Source organism: Dipteris shenzhenensis, chromosome 7 (assembly GCF_047967505.1).
Source record: "Dipteris shenzhenensis isolate YYH24624 ecotype China chromosome 7, Dip_SZ_1.0, whole genome shotgun sequence".
Lineage (NCBI taxonomy): Eukaryota > Viridiplantae > Streptophyta > Polypodiopsida > Gleicheniales > Dipteridaceae > Dipteris > Dipteris shenzhenensis.
The window spans coordinates 19199287-19221082 of record NC_141602.1 but is presented as its reverse complement, the minus strand read 5'-3'; the positions used below and the strand labels follow the sequence as shown (position 1 = coordinate 19221082).

General features: G+C 44.2%; 1 protein-coding gene across 2 annotated transcripts in view; it reads right to left on the bottom strand.

The window, feature by feature from the left end:
• The window catches only part of LOC147900056 (Metallopeptidase M24 family protein), a 158621-nt gene extending 142889 nt beyond the window's left edge, over positions 1 to 15732 (bottom strand). For both annotated transcript variants that reach the window (XM_087376873.1, XM_087376871.1), the window contains exons 1-3: positions 15558 to 15732; positions 15387 to 15436; positions 14654 to 14714 (exon numbers count right to left, since the gene is read on the bottom strand). In XM_087376873.1, coding sequence (XP_087232999.1) covers positions 14654 to 14714; positions 15387 to 15436; positions 15558 to 15677 — 231 coding nt within the window. In that variant the 5' untranslated portion in view covers positions 15678 to 15732. The remainder of the gene's footprint in view (positions 1 to 14653; positions 14715 to 15386; positions 15437 to 15557) is intronic.
• Positions 15733 to 21796: the final 6064 nt, after the last annotated feature.

The following is a 21796-nucleotide window of genomic DNA, read 5'->3' as shown; positions in this document are numbered from 1 at the left end:
TGGCTATTTTTAGCCGAGATCGCTATATATAGAGATTGATTCATATATAGTGCTCGCTTTATATGGAGGGAGCTATTCATAGCATTGTGCTATCTATAGCGGGTTTCCTTCTATATAGAGGGAGGGCCAGTGCTATTGTGTAGATCAGTTGAGCGCTCCTCAACTGATGGATGGGGCTTGGACCCAGGCCGAGACTCTGGCCATCTACATGGCGGATCATAGGTGGTGTATCGAAGGTCCTCAGGACGCGCTCAGGTGGTATGGGACGCCTGGGTTAGATACGGGCCTATGGATGAGTCGAGCTGTAGCCCACGTGCTTGGGCGTGGTCGGGAGGATCGAGGCACCTGCTCTATGATTCTAGGACGAGATTCTAGGTCAGTGATAGGGTCAAATCCTGCGGGGTCGTGTCACATGTCTAGCACAAGCTTGCATCCCACACCTACTGTCCCCTATTACATTGTGGTTAGAGTCGGCGCTCCTCCATTACCTGTAGATTAGGAGGCCCCTTCTCTTGCCTCGGACCTAGGTCTGGTTGCCGCCACTGACATCCTAGTTTTGGTTGCAAGCAATGATGACCAAATTCAAGTAGTGGCCAATGTTGCCCCTGATCCAGTTTTAGCCAAGGCTTGTGATGATGTCCATTCAAATCCTTCTCCAAATCCTGACCTCTCTACTAGAGATGATGCCAGATGGAATAGGATCTCCTTCACTTGTGGTAGCAGCCCTTTCTCGTATTAGTGACTTTTATTATACTATTGCCAGCACTAGAAGAGCTGAGAATCTTAGACGGGAGATTGGCCTCAAACATCAATTAGTAGCCCTGCAGAGAGAGGAGCAAAAATGGCCCACGGATGCTTGGATTCAAGAGCACTTTGGTACAGCAAGGGCTCATCAGCAAGTGCTAGATCTAAGAGCAGAGTATGCCTTTCATGCTCGTGAATCCATATGGATTCAAATGGATGGAATAGTTTCTGTACACAAGGGCCAAGGTATGGTAGAGAAACTATTTCTCAGCTTATTGACTCAGAAGAGGTACTACAGTCAAATCTTGATGCCATCCTACGCATAGCTACAGATTTTTATGAATCCCTCCTCTTAATAGATCCTGACACACACCTGCCAGAGATGATGCTAGATGTAAGTTTGGCAGGATATTTCACCGTTGGTGAAACCAAATATGAGAGCACTTTTCACTAACCTAGAATTTAGGACTACAATTCTTGCACTCCCCAATGGCAAGTGCCCGGGCCCAAATGGATTCACACCCACATTTTGTATTGCTTTCTGGGATATGATTGGGGACTATATTACCTCAGCCCTGCAAGGCATGTGAGACTCTGGTACTATGCCTGACTCATTTACAAAGGGTCTCATTCACCTTATCCCAAAAGAGGTTTGTAGAAATTTAATTTTTCAATGGAGACCAATTACTCTCTTGGGCACCTTTTATAAGATTTTTACCAAAGCCATCAGTCTACTCTTGCAACCCAATCTACCAGACCTCATCCATGATATGCAGATGGGCTTCGTTCATGGCCGAGGCATCTTTGATAATATATTTTCATTTTGAAAATTGGGCTATGCAAAGCGGCCAAAGATTTTCCATTCTACTCTTGGATTTCGAGAAAGCTTATGACAAAGTAGATCAGGGTTTTCTTGAGGTTACTCTTCGACGCTTTGAAATCTTAGATGCTTGGACTAGAGGGGTTTCCACCTTGTACACTGCCAGCGGCCAAGTGCTTATTGGTGGACAAAGAGGAGAGAAGTTTCAGATTCCTACATTTATTTATGGGGCTCAAGCAATGAGTAGATTTCAAAGATCTCAAACAGATGTTATTGGTCTAAAACTTCGCCTGAGATAGGATAAGGAGCTCTTGGATAGTGAGCAGGCTAATGATACTACCATTTTTTTTAATGCCACTTCTCAGAACCTCGGGTCTTTCAGAGCAGCCTTGGATCAATTTTGTTTGGTAGCAGGCCCACATTTTAATTGGAATAATTCCAATGGCTTTTAGATTAGTGACTAGGACACTCAAGTTGGGGGGTTGATTTCTGTTTCAATTGGATTCAGAGGGGTGACCCTATCAAATATTTGGGCTGCTAGGTCGGTATGGACATCTCTCCTTCACAGCAATTTGTCCTAGCATCAAAGAGTGTCAAGAGAAAACTCCTTTTTGGAGCTCAGCCGAACTTGATCTTGCTTCCAAGGTGGTGGTGGTCAACCAAGTACAATAGCTACGGCAAGGTTTGTTTGCTCTTGCTGGTGCCACTCTAGGGACTGCATCACTGAGCTCAAAAGGACAATAAGGAATGTTCTTTATAGTGGTCTAGATGGTTCATCAAACACCAAAGCCAAAGATCTAGACTTGCAGAGCAAAGCTTAATTATGCATGATTGTGGTCAGAGGATGGTCAAAGGACTCTTGCCAAGACACGAACCTTGGAAGGAACTTTTTATTAGATGCATTCCACAAGTGGAGATCACAAGTGGACATTGAATGGATAGTACCAGGTGGATATTTACCTCAGCCTATGTCAGGGTTCCCTCCTCCCTTCTTATGGCTGGGCCAGCTTCAGGAGTACTCTTCGGAGAGTTCCCCCTTCCTCTATGGAAGAGATTGATAGATAGCCTATCATGTGGAATGACAATATGCTTGATGAGCATGGCAGACCACTAGCAACTTCTCACTATATGTAGTAGTTTAAATAAGAGAGAAGTCATGCTTTCTCTGTGGGTTCCTGAAAGGTGTTCAAAAGCTTTTCAAATGATCGCAGACTCCAGATAGTAAGTCCCCTCAGAGGGAGTGCAAGGAGAATCCAACAGATTGATGCAGCCATATCCTTGGATTGGGTTCTTCCAGATGACAAGCCTTTTTCTCGATCACCTTGGCTAGGGGCATTTAAGAGAGCAGGGATCCCACTCCAAGTCATAGGATTTCGAGAATCGGACAAGGATACCTTGGTCTCTGATATCCATTTTGGGGGCAGCCTATCGGAAGATATTCTTATGCATTTTCCATTTCAGCCTATCAAGGTTGTACGTCAATGTGGAGCAGCGCTTCTTGGCTTCAGGATGGGGTACCTAGACCCTAACCCAGATCACATCCCTTGGGTTCATGGAGGCTTTGCATCTATGGAGGCGTCCCCATACAATAGTTGCAGTGGGATCCCGAGGAGTGGGATGGATTGATGTAGGGCATACAGATAAGAGCCTCCCCTTCTTTTGATACATGATCAGTAATTCCAGGAAGTTTCAGCTTAGCCTAAGAAGCTGGAGGCCCCTAGAGCTCCTCATTGGATTTCAGATTTATGCTGATTTGCAGAAATACTTTGGAAAGGACTCTAGAAATGCCTCAGGAATAGAAAAATCACCCTTTTCTTTTGGCTTTCTATTCATGGAGGGATTGCAATGAAACCAATGGAGGTCCATGTTCACGGCAGATTCCACATGCATACATTGCATGTCTGTTGAGGAGTCTATCCAGCATTGCTTATGAATCAGACACGCGAGGATCATCTCAAAGGGGATTGCTAGATCACTGAGCACCTTTATGCAATCTCCTTTTTCATGGCCTAGCTCTCTCTTTCGGGGCCTGAGGTGTTTAAATAAAAGAGTGATATATTCCATTCAAAACAAATCATACAGCAGGTGGGAGAGAAAGTACTCTATCCCTAGCCTCAACAATGTGGCTGGAAAAGCCATGGTGGTGGACTAAAATGCCACGACATCCCAAAAGGGGTCAAATGAAAAAACAAGGAGCAGTCCCATGTCCTCATGAAGGATATAAGTCTCCCACGAGCTGCCAAAGAGGTGCCTGTACACCGCTCCCACTGACTCCTGAGAGTGAAGATAATCTCCGCCCAAATGGAAGCGAGAGTGTCAGCCTCCGTGCATAATGGCCCCCAAGGACAAAAGAACATCGTGAACACCATATCTGCCATAGGGTAATGCTGGAAATGACCTCCCAAGCTGACCCTGCAGCTGAAATAGGCAAGGAATCCTGAGCTGGTACAGGTACCAAAAGCAAATCCTGTGGCTCAATGATGCTGGCCTCTGTGGGATCCCGTCTCTGGCGACGCTGCATGAAGAAACCGTGGTCTCCTGGCTCTGACTCAAAGAGAGTAAAGGCTCCAGATCTTCTCTCCCAAAGGGCAGCGCCCCATGTCATGAGAAAGACTCAGATGTAACATATGAGAACAACCTGAAGATACCTGTCCAGACCACTCTAGAGCTGGGGCAGCTCCATAAACAATGCTTGCTAGATTCCTCTGCAAGCTGACAACGCATACACAAGGAGGGTCTACCCATCTGCTGAAGCCAAGTACCCACAGATATGCCTCTATGTATAGTGAGCCAAAGAAAGTAGGAGACTTTCTTGGCTCTACTGATGCCCCAAAAGTGAGTCCAGTAGCTCAGCAAGAGCTCTGCAGTAAGTCCCTGTGCGCGCCAATGTTGGGAGGTAGATGGTAGGTGATGAGATTCTCTCTGCTGAAGCCTGTAACTTGCCCTCGTCGAGTACTGGAAAAAGGAAAGAGGACGATCGCCTGCCACTGGAGCAGGCCATGCCCACTCACCTAGGTCCCAGTCAAGCTCCGCAAGAGGTCGACCCTGAAAAATCCAAAGTCTCCATCTAGTATCCTCTGCAATGGTAAACCTGGAAGGATCTGTGGCCCATTCCTTACCCAGGCAACCAATGACCCTGACTCTCTGCCAAAGGAGCTCCTGCCGATCCAAGGGATGAGTGGGATACAATCTGTGAGAGGAGTCCACCTCAAAATAGATAAACGGTGCCGGTCCTAAACGAACTCCGATGCATAGCCCAGCCTCACTAAAACAACCTGACCAAGTAGAGATGGGGTGAACATAGGCAGGATCTGTGAGTATATCCCTCCACTGCTAAGGAATAGCTCTCATGATCAGTAATCTGGTTAGCAGCAATCTGTCGAAGTGGCCCGTGTCTATCTCTTATCACCTCCTCTGACATCTCCACACCTCCCCTGAACCAATCTCCAACTGTCACAACCCCCTGAGCATGCCATCTGGCCAAGGGAGTCCTAAGTTCTGTACCAAGGGAAAATCCCTGATACCGAACCAGGGGGTTATGGTAAAGTGGCCGTCGGGCAATTTCCTCTCTGGAGGAGGGAACTGCTCTGATGAGGTGCTGTCGAAAAAGATCCCAGATCTGAATAAGCCTTTTTACCAGTGGTGAGAAAGGCTGAGAATGCTGATCCGCCAGGAAGATCCAACTGACTCTACCTGTCCACTGGCCTGCTGCTCTGGGGGTGCACTGATGAATCCCATGCAGTAGTGCTTCCACGGCTGATCTCCTGGAGTCAAACCTCTAACAAGAAGTTTGACTAAAAGGGCTCTGCTCTGCATCTCCGGATCAAGAACCCCAAGTCCTCCCTGCGAGGAGGGTAAAGTGATAGTATCCCATGAAACTCTGGCCCTAGTGTCCTCAGAACCATCACCACCACTCCACAGAAAGTTCCGAAGCAATCTCCTCACCTGGCGAATTGAGTCAGCATGAAAGCACCAACATGACGCAACGTACCACATAGTCGCAAGAACCTGGTTGAGTACCAGCGCTCTTCCGGCCAAAGAAAGTCTAGCCGTACTCCAGTAGGCTAGCTTCCTCCGAATGCTGTCAAGAACTGGGGCAAACTGTTGCATTGGGGACACCTCAATGCCAACTTGAAAGCCTAGATATCTCGTAGAGGTGCCTCTGGGTATCCACACAAGGCCTCTGTCTCCTCCCCATGCTGGGGTATCTTGCTGAGCTCCAGTCCATATGCCTTTTGATTTGTTCCAATTGACAAGTCCCCCTGAGGCTAGGCAGAACTTGTCAATTGAGTCCGCAGCTGTAGCAAGACTATATGCATCTCCTCTGACTGTCAGTGCCGTGTCATCAGCAACCTCAGTGTCTAGAAGCTCCTACTCCTGCCGGATAGGCAGATGAAGGCCCAAAGTGCCATGACTAGTAGCCTGCATAAAGTATCCCATAGCCTCCGCTACGAAAAGGAAAAGGTAAGGTGCAAGTGGACATCCCTGTCGTACTGATTTGGATAGCTCAAAAGCCGGTCCTCTACCTCCACAAACCACCATCCTGCTAGAAGAGTGAGAGTAAAGTGAGGAGACCTAAGAAATCCATCTATCACTAAAGCCTAGCCTCCTCATAGTGCCCTCCAAGAAACCCCAATCCACCCTGTCATAAGCCTTCTCAAAATCGAGAAGAAGAACTGCAATCTCCTGCTGACTCTCCTGCGCCCAGTGAGTAGCCTCCCAAAAGGTGAAGATGTTATCCAAGATACTCCGATCTTGGACAAATCCTGTCTGAGTAGCTCTGATGATATTTGGCAGCAAAGGCTTTAAGCGAAGAGCCAAGGTCTTCGCTAGGATCTTGCAGGCTGGCCTGAGGTGTTTTACGAGAGACATGACTCTTCCTAGGCTGTTTCGGTTCATCGATACTTGGTTGAGTCGTGTTGTTTGGATGAAGTTCCTCGCTCTCCATATAGACTTGTGCATGCCTCTGTGGATACTTCTTGGGAGATTCTGGTGAGCATATCAGCGTGGCATGCTTCACAAGTCCACCCTCAACACACATTGGCCAGTATTTGGATAGATATGGTATACACCTTGGTTGGCCATTTGGGAGAGCATGCAAGGAACTTCACAAGTAGCCTCTACGAGGAGGGTTGTTTTTGCAAGAACCTCATCTCTATTTCAGCCATAGCTACTTCTGGCTACCAGGTTCTCTTTGATGGTGTTCGGTGTGCAGTTTATGATGCTACACATGCCTTTACCATGGTCTTGACTGGGACATTGACTAGAGGGCTGTATAGACTTGATGCCTATGATAGATGCTTGGATGATGCTCGACTTGCATATGCAGATGACTTTGCTATTGATTCTTCTACCATGGCAGATACCCATTTGTGACATGAGAGATTTGGACACCTCAACTTTGGGGCTTTGGTGAAGCTACATAAGGATGGTATGGTTGTTGATCTTCCCAAAATACATATCCTTCAAAGCATGTTTATGAACTTTGTTTGCTTGGTAAGATGCACCATTATGCATTTCCCAAGGATGGGAGAGTTGGTGCCTGATGTAAGCTTTATTTGGTTCAAGGTGATGTTTGTGGGATTCTATTATTTTGTCACATTCATTGATGACTTCACCAGGTGCACTTTGATTTTTGCTTTGAAATCCAAATTTGAAGCCTTTGCATGCTTCAGGCATTTTATTGCCTTGGTTGAGAATGAAAGCGGGCTGAAAATTGCCCGAATTAATACAGATAGGGGGGGGGAATATATGTCACAGGAATTTGCTGATTTTTTGGCCTCACGTGGCATACATCATCAATGCATTCCTCAGCAAAAATCCCGTGGCTGAGCGCAAGAATAGATAAGTCATGAAGATGGCCAGGTGTATGTTGAAAGGCAAGCACTTGCCTAACAAGTTGTGGTTGGATGCCGTTATGTGTGCTAATTACATTTTGAACAGATGTCTCACCAAGGCATTGAAGACCATCACACCGTATGAGGCTTGGACAGGTCATAAGCCATGGATTTCTCACATGAGGACATTTGGATGCTTGGCATATGCACATGTGCCTTCTCAAACACGCACAAAGTTGGATGATAAAGCTCTCAAATGCATATTTATTGGGTATAGCAAGGGCTATAAGCTCTACCCCGCACGGGCAAGTGTTTTGTCTATAGGGATGAATCCTCCACTATGCCTTTGCTGGATTGTCAAAAACAGCCAGTTGTTGAAGCACCAGATCTCTTTGACAGCTTGAGGCCTTTGTTTCCGTCAGATGCTCATCATGATGTCACATATGAAGTTGCTCCTCCTACATCTGTTGGTCATTTGCAGCCACATGTGCAGCATGATATTCAGCCCCATTTACAGCCTCATATGCCTCAGCTTGATGAGGACATTGTGCACAAGGCTCTTGATCAGGAGAGAGCTGAAATACAGGAGACCAAAAAGGTCCCCCGTTGGCTCCTTGACACATTAAAAAACAGCAAATAGGATACTCCTCTACCAGCCTGTACTAGAGCCGCTGTCCGCCAAGAGCATGCTAACTTGGTTGCTTGTGCATTGGTTGTTATAGCATGCAATGAAGAGCCATTATGCCATAAGGATGCCTTTCAAAATGATTGTTGGTTGAAGGCTATGCAAGCTGAATTGGATTCTATCTATCAGAATAACACTAGGGAGTTATGTGACTTGTCTCCTGGCAAGAATGCCATTGGGACTAAGTGGGTTTACAAGATTAAACAGAAAGCTGATGGTTCAATGGACCGTTACAAAGCTCGTCTTGTTGCTAAGGGCTGTGCTCAGCAGCAAGGCATTGACTTTGAGGAGACTTTTGCTCCCACTTCCAAGAGCACTACTATTCGCGTTGTTATTGCTTTTGCTGCCCACTTTCATTGGGAGGTACATCAGCTTGATATCAAGACAGCTTTCCTTCATGGGCATTTGCAGAGGTCTATGTTACCCAACCTCCTGGCTTTGAGGTTGATGGTTCTGAAAGCAAGGTATGCCGCTTAAAGAAAGCCCTCGATGGATTGAAGTAGGCACCCTGGGCTTGGTATTCCAGGATACATCCTCATTTGCTTTCACTTGGCTTTTAAAACAGCTCTACTGAGGCTACTCTTTACATCCGCAAGAGTGGGACAGATTTGCTGATTTTAGTACTCAATGTGGATGACATGCTTGTGATTGGGACACATGCTGAGCAAATTGCAGCTTTAAAGCTTGACTTGCAGAAGACATTTGCTATGTCTAATCTTGGTCTTTTGCATTACTATCCGGGCATTCAATTTGCTAGCAGTGAGGGGGGCATTTTGATGTCACAATCCAAGTATATTGGACAGCTTTTGCTGCATTTTCAGTTTGAGGATTGCAAGCTAGTATCCTGGTTTTCACTTCTCTTCTGAGGATGGCAACGGTGCATGTGATGTTACCCTCTACTAGCAGGCAGTTGGTTGTTTGATTTACTTATGCCATACAAGACCCGATCTTCAGTAGGTTGTCTCACAGTTGGGCAAATATATGCACAACCCCTCTACGCACCATTGGCACGCTGTGAAGCATGTCTTCAGGTACCTCAAAGGCACTCAGCATTTGGGCCTCCTTTTACGAGGAATCTTCACTTGTATGCATGGATTCACTGATAGTGATTGGGCTGGCTGCTCGGATACCCGTGTGTCACATAGTGACAACATTTTCATGCTTGGTACTTCATGCATGTCTTGGTTCAGCAAGACGCAGACTATAGTTGCTACTTATAGCTGTGAAGCTGAGTACAGAGCAGCGTTTACAGCTACAATGGAATGTGTTTGGCTCCAAAAGTTACTTACAGATCTTCATGCATGTCAGACTGCTCCTACCGTCATCTTCACTAATAGTGAGAGTACTTTGGTTGTTGCACGGAATCCAATTTTCCATGCCCGCACAAAGCATATTGAGGTTCACTATCACTATGTCAGAGAGAGATTATCAGCAGTTTATATTTAGTTGTCTTATGTTACCACAGAAGATAACTTGGCAAATCTTTTTACAAAGGCCCTTCCCCGACCTAAGTTTGAAGCTTTCCGGAAAGCTTTAAACTTAGTACCTTTTGTGACTTGATCTATTGTACTCTATATAGTCATAGGTTCCTATATCCCTACAAGATGAACATGTGCAACCATGACATTAGATATTCAAGTATTCTGAGAACAGCCCATACCATGGGGGGGGGGGGGGGGTTTGTAGGCCATTCTATAGGCTATTCAAAGGTGCCACTCATTCCTTGGTATGTGCCTTGTAGGCCTAGTTACAGTCAGTTACGTCAGTTGGTACAGTTAGTGCATGTACCACTTAGGAGACTTAGAACACTTAGTCCAGTTAGGGGACTTTGCCCTAGGGTTTTGTTATATTGGCTCTCTCTTGAGCCTCCACTCAGTTTTGCAGCAATTCATTACAGCATCTCGTTTTTTGTATTCTCTCCTTCATTTTGAGCTTCCATTGCTTGCCATAGCCTACAGCGTCCCCTTCCACAGGCATGGGGGTTCTCTCCCATGTGGATTTTCCTCCTCTCTACTACTCAAGAAGATCTTCTACTCAGAAGGCAGGTGTTTCTACCACTAAGCTGGCTAAGGTTTTCGAGCCTACTTCCTGTGAATTGTTAAGGCAAGTGTTTCTGCCACTAAGTTGGCTATGGTTTTCGAGCCTACGTCCTCTAAATTGTTAGTTGAAATATTTAGGGCCTTGGTGGTGTACCTCATCCTCGAAGGAAGCTGATTCGTAATCAGCTTCGTGTATGTGACACTAGGGGACTTGTTGACATTCTCTTTACTCAGGAACACAAGCTTGATGCTAAAGATTGTGTAAAGTCAAGTAAATTGCTTTCTGGATATACTTTTTGGTATCCTACTTTGGACACTCAGGAGGAGCTTGATTTCAGTTTCAAATTCTTTTCTTCCCCTTGTGGTTGGACATCATTACACCCTCGAGCACAGTGGATCATACTTGGGACATAAAGTTGGCCTTCTCAACCTGCCCCCAACAATAGAGGGATTGTGTCCTTTTCCGGAAGGAATTGCTACCTTGACCCTCAATTGCAAACCCATGGATTATTGAAGGCGGCTTCGACACAATGGAGTTGACTTCATACAGAAGTGAGGGAAGAGAAGGTGGCATTCACTCTCTTGAGAGAGCAGCTTTGGATGTCGTCCTCTTTCAATCCAGTGGCAAAGATGCTTGGACAGATGATGCCTTTCACATTTTGCCTGATTCACATGGTCGAATAGAAGACATCAGATGCCGATGCATGCGTGCATTGACAGATTTTATGTTCATGATTGGGCACTAGATAAGGTGGTTGCTATGCATTTTACCAGGTGGGGACTGGATGGATAGGAACCACATGGATTTTCACTTTAGGTCATCTCAAGATTCCTTCCTCCCTCTTATGGCTGCTGTCCTGAAAGCTTGGGGCAGCTTCAAGAGTAATCTTCGGACAGCTAACCACTTTTCTTTGGAAGAGATTGATAGGTAGCCTATCATGCAGAATGGCATCATAATTGATGATCATGGTAGACCTCTTGGTACTTCTTGTTATATGCAGAAGTCTAGAGGAGAGAGAAGTCATGCTTCCTCTGCGTGTTCTTTGAAAAAAAAAATTAAACCCTTCCAAATGATCGTAAATCTCAGTTAGTAAGTCACCTCATAGGAAGCGAAAGGAGAATTCAGTAGATTGATGCAGCCATACCCTTAGATTGGGTGGTTGCAAATGATACACTTCACCATTATCCTACTTGGCTTGGGCTTTTTATAAGGTCGGGTATCCCACTTCAGATCATAGAACTACGACGAGGTTTAGAAGAGGATGCCTTAATCTTTTATGTTTACTCTTGGGGCAACTTGTTTGGATCTAGCGATGAGGATATCCTTGTGGACGTTGCTTTTGAGCCTGTTAGGGTCTTGGGTTAATCAATTTATTTTAAGCTGTCTAAGAACAGTGCACATTATTTAAGAGGGTAGGATTCGAACCCACAATGTTGACTTTCTCACATGTGAGCCCTACCACTAAGCTATAGAGTGTGAGAGCATGTGCTAACTAAATATTATAAATGGTCCCTCTTGGATGAGTCTTCCCCCTCCCCCTTAGTACGTGGCTGCTTCTTTAAAGCCCCCTTCAAATGGTCCCTATTCTCCCTCCCCCTTTAGCACGTGCCTTCTTTAATGCCCCCTTCTAAATTGGTCCCTCTTAATTGAAACTCCTCCCTCCCCCCTTAAACCATTAGTTTAATCATGCCCTTTCCTCCTCCTTTTCACCCCTCTTTTGTTCCCAACAACTAATTAATGGGAATTTGCAATTTTTCCATCTATAGGGGAACATACTTGGGTCATGTGGAGCAATGCTTGTTAACTTTAGCCTTGGGTTCATGGAGGATTTGCCTCTATGGAGGCGCCATAAAGTCTCGGTTCCTTGCATCAATCCACTCCAACTCCCCAGGGTCCCACTGCAAGTAATGCAAGTTACACGGTTAGTAATGCCTGGAGATCGTTGCTCAATCTTGAGGGCTGGAAGCCCAATAGAGCTCCTCATTACAAGAATTTTCACATTTCTCTTGACTTGAAGAAACCATTTTGGAAGAGACTATGAAAATCCCTCAGGAATAGAAAAATCGCTCTTTTATGTTGGCTATCTATTCACAGAGAAATGGTCCTAGTTTGGGACTACCTACTTGCCCTCGTTGCCTTTCTACTAAGAAGTCCATTCAACATTGCCTATGGGATTGCACACACGGGAGGATTCCAAAAGAGAACCGCTAGTTTTTTTAGCAATTCCTTTCCCCTTCTTCATGACCCAGGGTTCGGTGGCTTGGCTCTCTTTCATAGCCTCAGGTCTTTTATGAAAGACATGACTCTCCTTGGGCTCTTTCAGTTTGACAACATTCAGTTGAGTCATGCTCTCGGGATGATTTTCTTACAAACCTGCACATGCCTCAGTGGATTACTTCTTGGGAGATTCTTTGCTTGAGCTTTGCTCTAGCTAGTTTCTTTCATAGTTAATAGAGGTCTTTTCATTGGAAAAAAAGAGGCCAGCCATTGGCAGGCAGCCAAAACAATCTTGCTTTGAAATCTCTAGGAATGTTGTAGAGTTTTGATCTAAAATTAAACTGCAGCTCAATGATGGAGCCTAGGATCCCCCATAGATTGGTGCAATAACTATTTTTTGCATCGTATATCTGGCATTATGCCAATTTTTACTCTAGAAGTTAATCTAGATCTCCGGTTTAGGACACATTTCCTTTGTATTTCAAAGTGTGTGCAATTCATTTCAGCTTTCTCCAATGTTATGTGTTCTCTCCGCTATCACAAACTTCACATTACAGCCACCTGTCCTAGGTTCACTTGATCCCGACAACGTGAGTGTTTCTTGGTAAGCGATTTGTTTCCATACAACTGCAACTACACCAAAAACATGGACATAGCATTAGATAGTCTTCCCATCAAAATTGTGATTTGTCTAAAGCAGCTTTTGGTAGAACACTATAGACATTTGGTTGTTTGGAGAAGTTTTTCATGAGTGGATGATTATTAGTTGGTTCTATAGTTGTTGTTTTTTTTTTTGCAAAAAGAGACTTCTATTAAGTATTAAAGAAAAACAGTTAGAGCAAGCTCCATACGGGATACATCATGCAATGCACGAAAAGCTCAAGAGCCAAAAAGAAAGGATTGAGGCTGATAGTGCCATCTCAATCGGTAGAAACCTCCGAGAAAAAGGGAGAACCCCTCTAAACTCGAAGAAATATAGTCCTTCTAGAAGAGGCTGCCCGTGAAGAGCCCTGCATGCTAGCCCATATGGCTATCAAAGTGTGAACCGTGTCAGTCCAAATACCCGTGAACACCTGTGATGGGTGTATCTGGGTGCCATCCAAGGCCTCAGTACATCTGGCTCTCCAAATGTGCCAAGAGGAAATGCTAGCCAAAATCTCCCAAGAGGTGTCCACTGAAACATGAGAAGCTCTGAAGGGAGTAAGTGGTACATCCTGCAGAGAGCAAGGCTCTATCACCTGCCAGCGGACCGAGAGTGCCCAAGAAGAAGGTTCTATAGTTGTTTGAATGCATTACAGTAGACATTTATGAACTAAATAGTCGAGTTGGTTGTAACTCATGTTGAAAGTGCTTGTGTAAAGCTTATGAGGTAAACTAGTATCAACTTTATGATCATCTTCATCTCAGCTTTATGAAAGACGTGCCAAAATCTCTACCACTTGAGAGACCTGAAAATCTCACCATAGACTGGTAGTTCACCACCCAATAGACCTACCTATCGACAACAAAAAGAAAACCATTCTGAGACAAGTTCAAGAATTGCTTAAGCATGATTTAATCCAACCAATTACACTTTGTTCGTCAATGCTTCTATCACTAAAGAAGGATGACTCTTGGAGGATGTATATAGATTATAGAGCCTTGAATAAGATGACCATTAAGACCAAATTCCCTATTCCACAAATTGATGAGATAGTATATAGATTGAAAAGGACTAGAATTTTGAACATGATAGACCTCAAGAGTGATTATCATCAAAGTGGGAATTGCAACACAAAACATACACAAGTCTGCTTTTCGGACAATACAAGATCTTTATGAGTATTTGGTAGTCCCTTTTAAATTAAGCAATGCTCCATCCATTTTCAGTCGAATGAGAAGTTGTATCTTCAAGAGGCACACAACCTTTGCGGGAAATTTATAATAGTATTTATTACAGTTGTCTTTAATTTGTTGAAGGGCATCACTTGTTCATAAATGCCAAGAAAAGGGGCTTCTTTATTCCAAAGATACGGTTTTCGATACAGATAGTTTCAAAGGGTGAGACAATAATTCCAGAGAGGCGTGATTTGCAGACAGCGCATGAGGTGAGGCCATTCCTAAGGTTATATGTTCATTCGACAAGAGCATTATCTATCACTTTGTTCCAAAAGCAGCTCCACTTCATGATTTAACCAAGAAGAGTAGACGTGCGATAAAGAAAAGGCAGCTTTTACGGAGGAAATGGCATGAAAAGTAGTGTGAATATGAAAATGATTGCCAGACAAAGATGAAAAACGCTCTAGCATTCATCAAAAGCGTTTGACTTACAAGAGCACCAAAAAAGCCCGGTTCCTTTACTCCAAATAAGTAGGCGAAATAGCTCTCCTGCCTGCGAATACAGTAAAGATAAAAGATCAAAAAGTCTTGACATTCTTGTCATTGTACTTCAAAACTTCATGAGCTTGAGAAAACCAATGGCCCACAAAGCAAAGTTACTTAAAAAGAACATACTGGTATCTTTCAAGACACACTAACAAGATTTACGTAAGAATAAGACTCTAAGACTGGCTGGCTGGTCATAGACGAATAGAATGCAAAAGCTGCTTTTGCTAAATTGTTATATACATTAATAGTAAAATCTTGCTAAACTTATTCAACAAGGCAGATGCTGCTTGAAAAGGCAGTCTCTGTCTATATGTATGTTTCTGTTCTGAAAGGTACACCTTGTATCCAACAGCCATAGCCCTCTGTATTTTTGCAACTTTTAAAGCAGCATCTTTACCCAAGAATCAAGGACTTGCCAAACAACCCAACCTATAACAAACAATCCACAGCTCCAATTTGATGCAGCTTAGCTTCTTGTAAACTTCAGTATGGAGGATACGAACGTTCTGTGAAAGTTTTGGAGCTACTTGTGGGGGGAAAAAGCCTTGCTTTGAAATTGCAACATGAGATTTGATCGTATGAGCTCAAGTTTGGACTTGAAGACATTCGATGGAATACGAATTAGCAGTCCCAGTTCCATTTTCACAGTTGCATGTTTTCAACGATTTGCTCTCACCTGAAGAGAACAAGGTCATCCGTGCAATATCGGTATTGATCCTCACCACCCTAGTAAGATAACCGCGTATATCAGTGGATCATTTTAAATTGTCGACCAAAGCCTTCTAGCAAAGTCGATGCCTTAAACGAAAAGCTCATTTTGATAAAATAATGAAGTAGTGAAGCTTACTTGCAAAAGCACGAATCCCGTTAAGGGGAGCTTCTGAGATTCAAGATGATCACGGAGAGCGGTGAGCAATTTGACGCGATTATGGGCATGCAGCTCAAGTGGAACTTGGTAAGTTTCCATGTGTGAGCTAATGCTGAATGATAGATGAAATGTCGATTGGAACTTTGCACATGGGCTTAAGAAAGTCGAGCGAGGAGCAATTGGATTCTCCTTTTGTGAATTTCCACGTGTAATTTTGTATGGCAAAAGGTTGTGTGAAGGGTTGCCGGCCTAGTTCGCCCAATAGCCTAGACTTTGACAAGTGTAATTTTGTCCGGCAAAACATTGTGTGCAAGGTTGCCGCCGGCCTAGTTCGCCCAATAGCCTAAACATTGACACGTGTAATTTTGTCTGGCAAAAGGTTGTGTGAAGGGCTGTCGGCCTAGTTTGCCCAATAGCCTAGACATTTGTAGACGTCTGCGTCGTTTTGCCTCCCAATCCTTCGACTATTTCGAGAAGCGTTTAGATTCTCCTTTTGTGAAATTTCCACGTGTAATTATTACTATTATTATTTACTTCCTTTTGGGAACTCAAATCTTGTATACAAACAAGGGCTTATGAATTAATTTACAAGGTCCAAACAGAAATTTCCTAGGAAGGTCTAAAAACCTCCATGTACATCAGTGGCTTTGGTTCTCATGGCAATTTTGGGTGAAGTGTAACTCCTTTTTTTTTGGACCTACGTGTAATTGTTATTTTTTTTTAAAGATTGCTTAAGTGAAAGGTTTATGTCTTTTCTTTTTTCCCCACGAACCCACCCCACACTCACCTACCTGTGGTTTTATTGAGGGACACGGGTCTCTCTCTCTCTCTCTCTCTCTCTCTCTCTCTCTCTCTCTCTCTCTCTCTCTCTCTCTCTCCCTCGTCACATGAGGTGTGGAGTGAGAGTGCTCTCAACGGAAGCAAGAACGGAAGAGGGAGAGAGAGCGAGAGAGAGAGACAGAGAGCCACACAAGTTTTGGTGGGTGCAGAACCACCCTAATCTTCTTTTTCATTCATTTATATATGTGTTTGAGTATTGTACATAACTGGGGTTAAGGCACAGTGACCTTTAACCCCCACAACCTCCCACTTAAAGGACAATGTGCCTTTAAGAGAGAACAACTAGTGAGCATACTATCCAATGCCCATCAATACACGACAATACTCAAACCGCTGACTAGGTAGACTCTTCGTCAGCATATCTGCAGGGTTATCATCTGTATGAACCTTGACAAGCTCTATGCGCTTGTCCTCAAGTACCTCCCTTATGAAATGGTACCTGACCTCAATGTGTTTGGTCTTTGCATGAAAGACCGGATTCCGTGCTAGCTGAATAGCACTCATGGAATCACTATGCAATGTCGGTACACCTGTATGAATCCCCAAATCTCCCACTAGCCGATCAAGCCATATAGCCTCCTTGCAACCCTCTGTGGCTGCAACATACTCAGCCTCTGTGGTAGACAAAGCCACGCACTTCTGTGCACGAGACATCCACGACACTGCACCACCTGCAAAGGTGAACACATAACCGGAAGTGGATCTCCTACTATCCACATGCCCTGCATAGTCTGAATCTGTGTACCCAAGTACACGCATGTCTCCTTTACCAAAGCAAATGCACATCTCCTTGGTACCCTTCATGTACCTCATGATGCACTTAACTGCCTCCCAATGCCTCTTTCCTGGATTAGCCATATACCGGCTAACAACTCCCACTGCAAATGCAATGTCTGGTCTAGTAGCTATCATAGCATACATAAGACTCCCAACTGCTGATGCATAAGGAACCTTGGCCATCATGGCCCTCTCCTCATCTGATTTAGGACTATCTGTATGACTCAGTTTCACATATGGAGGCAATGGAGTACTCACTGCCTTCCCCCCCTCCATATTGAAATGCTGCAATACTTTTGTAACATACTCTTTTTGTGAAAGCCAAAGGAGTTTCCTACTCCGATCATGCGTGATGCGCATACCAAGAATATGACCTGCAAGTCCCAAATCCTTCCTATCAAAGGCCTCATGCAACTTGGCCTTTAATGCATCTAGCTCATAAGTATTCTTGCTAGCCAATAGCATATCATCCACATATAGTGCCAAGATTATCAGGCTATTATCCTTAGCCCTTTTAGTGTAGAGGCAGTGATCAATTTCACTCCTTCTAAAACCCTGGGACCGAATGAAAGCTTCAAACTTCTGATACCATTCTCTAGGTGCTTGCTTAAGACCATAGAGACTCTTCTTCAGCTTGCAAACTAAATGCTCTTTGCCCTTTTCTTCAAAGCCTTCCGGCTGCACCATGTAAATTTCCTCATGCAAATCCCCATGCAAGAAAGCTGTCTTGACATCCATTTGCATAAGCTCCATATCCTCTACTGCCACTAGTCCAAGGATGCATCTAAGTGTGGTCATCTTCACAACCGGAGAGAATATCTCATCAAAGTCCACACCCTTCTCTTGCTTGAACCCTTTAGCAACCAAACGGGCCTTGTACCTAGGCACATCATCACCTGTGACCTTCATTTTGTAGACCCATTTACATGGCAATGCTTTCTTTCCATGTGGCAAAGAAACCAAGTCCCAAGTCTTATTCTTCATAAGTGAACTCATCTCTGATTGCATAGCATACTCCCACTTGCGTTGATCCTCACGCATCATAGCCTCTTTGTAGCAAGAAGGCTCCCCGCAATCAGTAAGCATCACATCGTCTACCCCTGGAACAAACCTATCAGGCGGTCTAGACACTCTAGATGATCTTCTCAAGGGCATTTCAGCTTGCTGTCCCACTTGCATATCAGCCACATTTGGCTCATCATTTCCACCAATAGATGATCCATCATCTACCCTTGATTGTATACCTGTGGGAGTACTTGGTTGTACCATTTCTTGCACATTTGGTGCATGGACAGCTTGCTGCCTATCAACATATGCAGGTGGATTCACATCCTGGAAAGTGATTCTCCTCATTTCCACATCCCTCATGGGTGCCTTATGCATCTTCTTCTCATTGAAGACCACATCATGGCTGCGTATGATCTTCTTTGCTTCTGGATCCCAGAGACGATAGCCCATCTCTCCACTTTCACCATAACCTAGAAAGATGCATTTCCTAGACTTAGGATCTAGCTTCTTTCGAAGCTCTTTTGGCACATGTGCATATGCCTCACACCCAAATATACGTAAATGAGAGTAAGAGGGCTTCTTGCCACTCCATGCCTCTTCAGGAATACCACCATCCAAACTCTTACTAGGTGATCTATTGATCACATGCACTGCAGTCTTCATTGCCTCAGCCCAAAAACTACCAGAAAGACTTGCATTGGAACGCATGCATTGCAACCTTTCTTGAATGGTACGGTTCATCTTTTCTGCAATTGGATTTTGCTCTGGAGTACGAGGGGATGTGAGCTCCCTCTTAATCCCACGTGTATCACAGAAATGCTGAAAGTCATGAGAGAGATACTCTCCACCATTGTCAGTCCGTAGGCATTTAAGCGTTCTACCTGACTGATTCTCAACCAAGGCCAGCCATTTCTGAAATACCTGGAACACATCACTCTTCCGAGCTATAGCATAAGCCCACACTTTCCTAGTTGCATCATCAATGAATGTCACATAGTATTCAGCCCCGCCTAATGACCGTGTAGGCATGGGACCACATACGTCTGAATGCACCAAATCAAGCATTTCAAACTCTTTCTTTCCCCTTCTTTTATGGGCTGATTTAGTCTGCTTCCCATAGAGACAGTGCTCACAAAATTCAAAATCAGAGAAACTCAAATGCGGTACATAACCCAAACGGCATAAGAGTTTCATTCCATTCTGGCTCATGTGCCCCAACCTGCAATGCCACAAAGAAGTGCTTGGCTACTCGGTTATTGCAACAACATGATCAAATACCCCTGATACATGTAAGGGATACAAAGTCCCACACTTGGCACCCCTGGCCAAAAGCATAGAGCCCTTTTGAATTTTCCAACTTTGAAAGCCAAAAGTGGTGTGAAAACCAGCATCATCTAGCTGACCCACTAAAATAAGACTCTTGGTCAGCTTAGGCACATGTCTCACATGTTTCAAAACAAATGCAGACCCATTTGCAAAAGAAAACTTTATGTCACCTGCTCCCACTATGTCACATGCATAGTCATTTCCAAGATGCACACAACCTGTCTTTCCACTATCATAAGTGGAGAACCATTCCCTATGGGGAGTAACATGGAATGAAGCACCAGAATCCAAAATCCAATCCTGAGAATATGCATCATCTGAAGTGGTAAGCAACTCTGCAGATAAACTAGACATGAAGAGAACATCATTGTCACTATCACATGTGACTGCATTGATCTCCTCGATCTTCACTTTTCCTTTGTCCTCCCTTGGACTCTCTTCCTTTTGATTTGCACCCCAATTTGCATTCTTTTTCTTATCCTTTTGCTCTCTTTTCAGCTTGTAGCAATCCTTTTTCATATGGCCCTTCTTGCCACAATGGTAACACTCAATGTTCCGTGCCCTGGATTTGCTACGAGACTTCCCTCTTTCTTGGGACTTCCCCCTGAACTGTGATCTGCCCCTTTGCACATTTAAGGCTGCATCCTGCTTGTTGCCATCCATAGACTTCCGTCTAATCTCCTCGGCCAACAAGCTACCCACAACATCATCAAATTTCAGTACTCCACCACGTGCAGAGTTACTGACAGTTGTACGGAAGGTATCCCATGAGGATGGCAATGAACATAAGAGAAATATTGCCTTAGTCTCCGCATCAAAATTCATTTTCTGAGCCTGAAGCTGGCTGAAAATAATATTGAATTCATTCAAGTGAGAAGCAATGGAGACCCCTTCCTTCATTTGCAGCTCAAACAACCTCTTCATGAGGTAAACTTTATTAGAGGCAGTTTCCTTCTCATAAGTGGCACACAGTTTCTTCCACAAATCTTCCGTAGTCTGCTCATTTATTACTGTGAAATAAACTGACTCTGCAAGATGAAGTCTAATAGTAGACTTTGCTAGTGCATCCAACTCATTCCAATCATCCTCAGACATATTTGCAGGCTTAGCTTCAATCCCTGCCAAGGGTTTAATCTGCTTCTTTTGAATAAGCACATCCCTTATTTGTTCTTTCCACAAAGAAAAGTTTGTCCCATCAAACTTTCTAATGCTGAAAAACTCCTTTTCAGACGTGGAAGAGGATGCCATGATGCAAATAAAGCAAAATCCCAAATGCTAGTACCTGTAAGAGAGAATCACACCAAATACTAGGTGCACCAAATGTGTATGCCACAATAGACTGAAATATCACCAAAGCTCAAAGCTCAAAGCATCAAAAGATGCATCTGACTCATGTGCATATACTATGCATCCATATGAGCAAATCTGGCCCAAAAGAAAATGCCAATAAGTGCCAAATGACTCAAGCATAAACACTGTCCACTGGCATATGCATCAATTATATCTCATCCAAGAGAGCATAGCACTATCAGTGCATCACCAACAATGTGTCAAAGCTGTCCCTCAGCATAAAATAGCATCCATGTGTAAAGCGTCCATAAAAAATAGCATCCCACAAGGCAATTTGGGCCTATCAGCGCATCCAACAAGGACCGCAATGCATCCAAATGGCCTATAAATCATCCATTGCAACCCAATGCATACCACGAATGAGCGCACACTGCTCAAACTGCAACCAGAGTGATCTGCATAAGGTATGCTCAAGAAATCATAGTCCCACGGTAATGAGCGCTATTGAAAATAGAACCTGAGATGCTTCAAAACATGGGCGCCATTGCATAATCGGACTCAGTAAGAAAATCTGCAAATATCTCTCTTCTGCCAGAACTCCAAAATCCCAACCGATGAATGAGAAATGGGAGTCAACACTTATCCACTGCCATGTGGCATAAATCTAAGGTTTCAAAACCTTAGCATGAAAAATGCATAACAGAGAGACGAAATCGAATACACAGAGATTTATAACTCTGAAAATCCTCCACCGATTCACGCAAGAACTGATAGGTAGGGGTTTTTGGGCGTCCGGAACGCAATGGGATAGACGGTTTTGGAAACCGTGGTCTCAATCACTGGGTCCAACACACGGACTGAAAAACGTTTTTGGAAACAGAGCTATCTGTAAACTCCATCGGAGTGCGAATGATGAGCAACATAGAAGTTTTAGGACCTCCTGAGTCCACCGGAACTGACAGATCTGCAAATGGTTG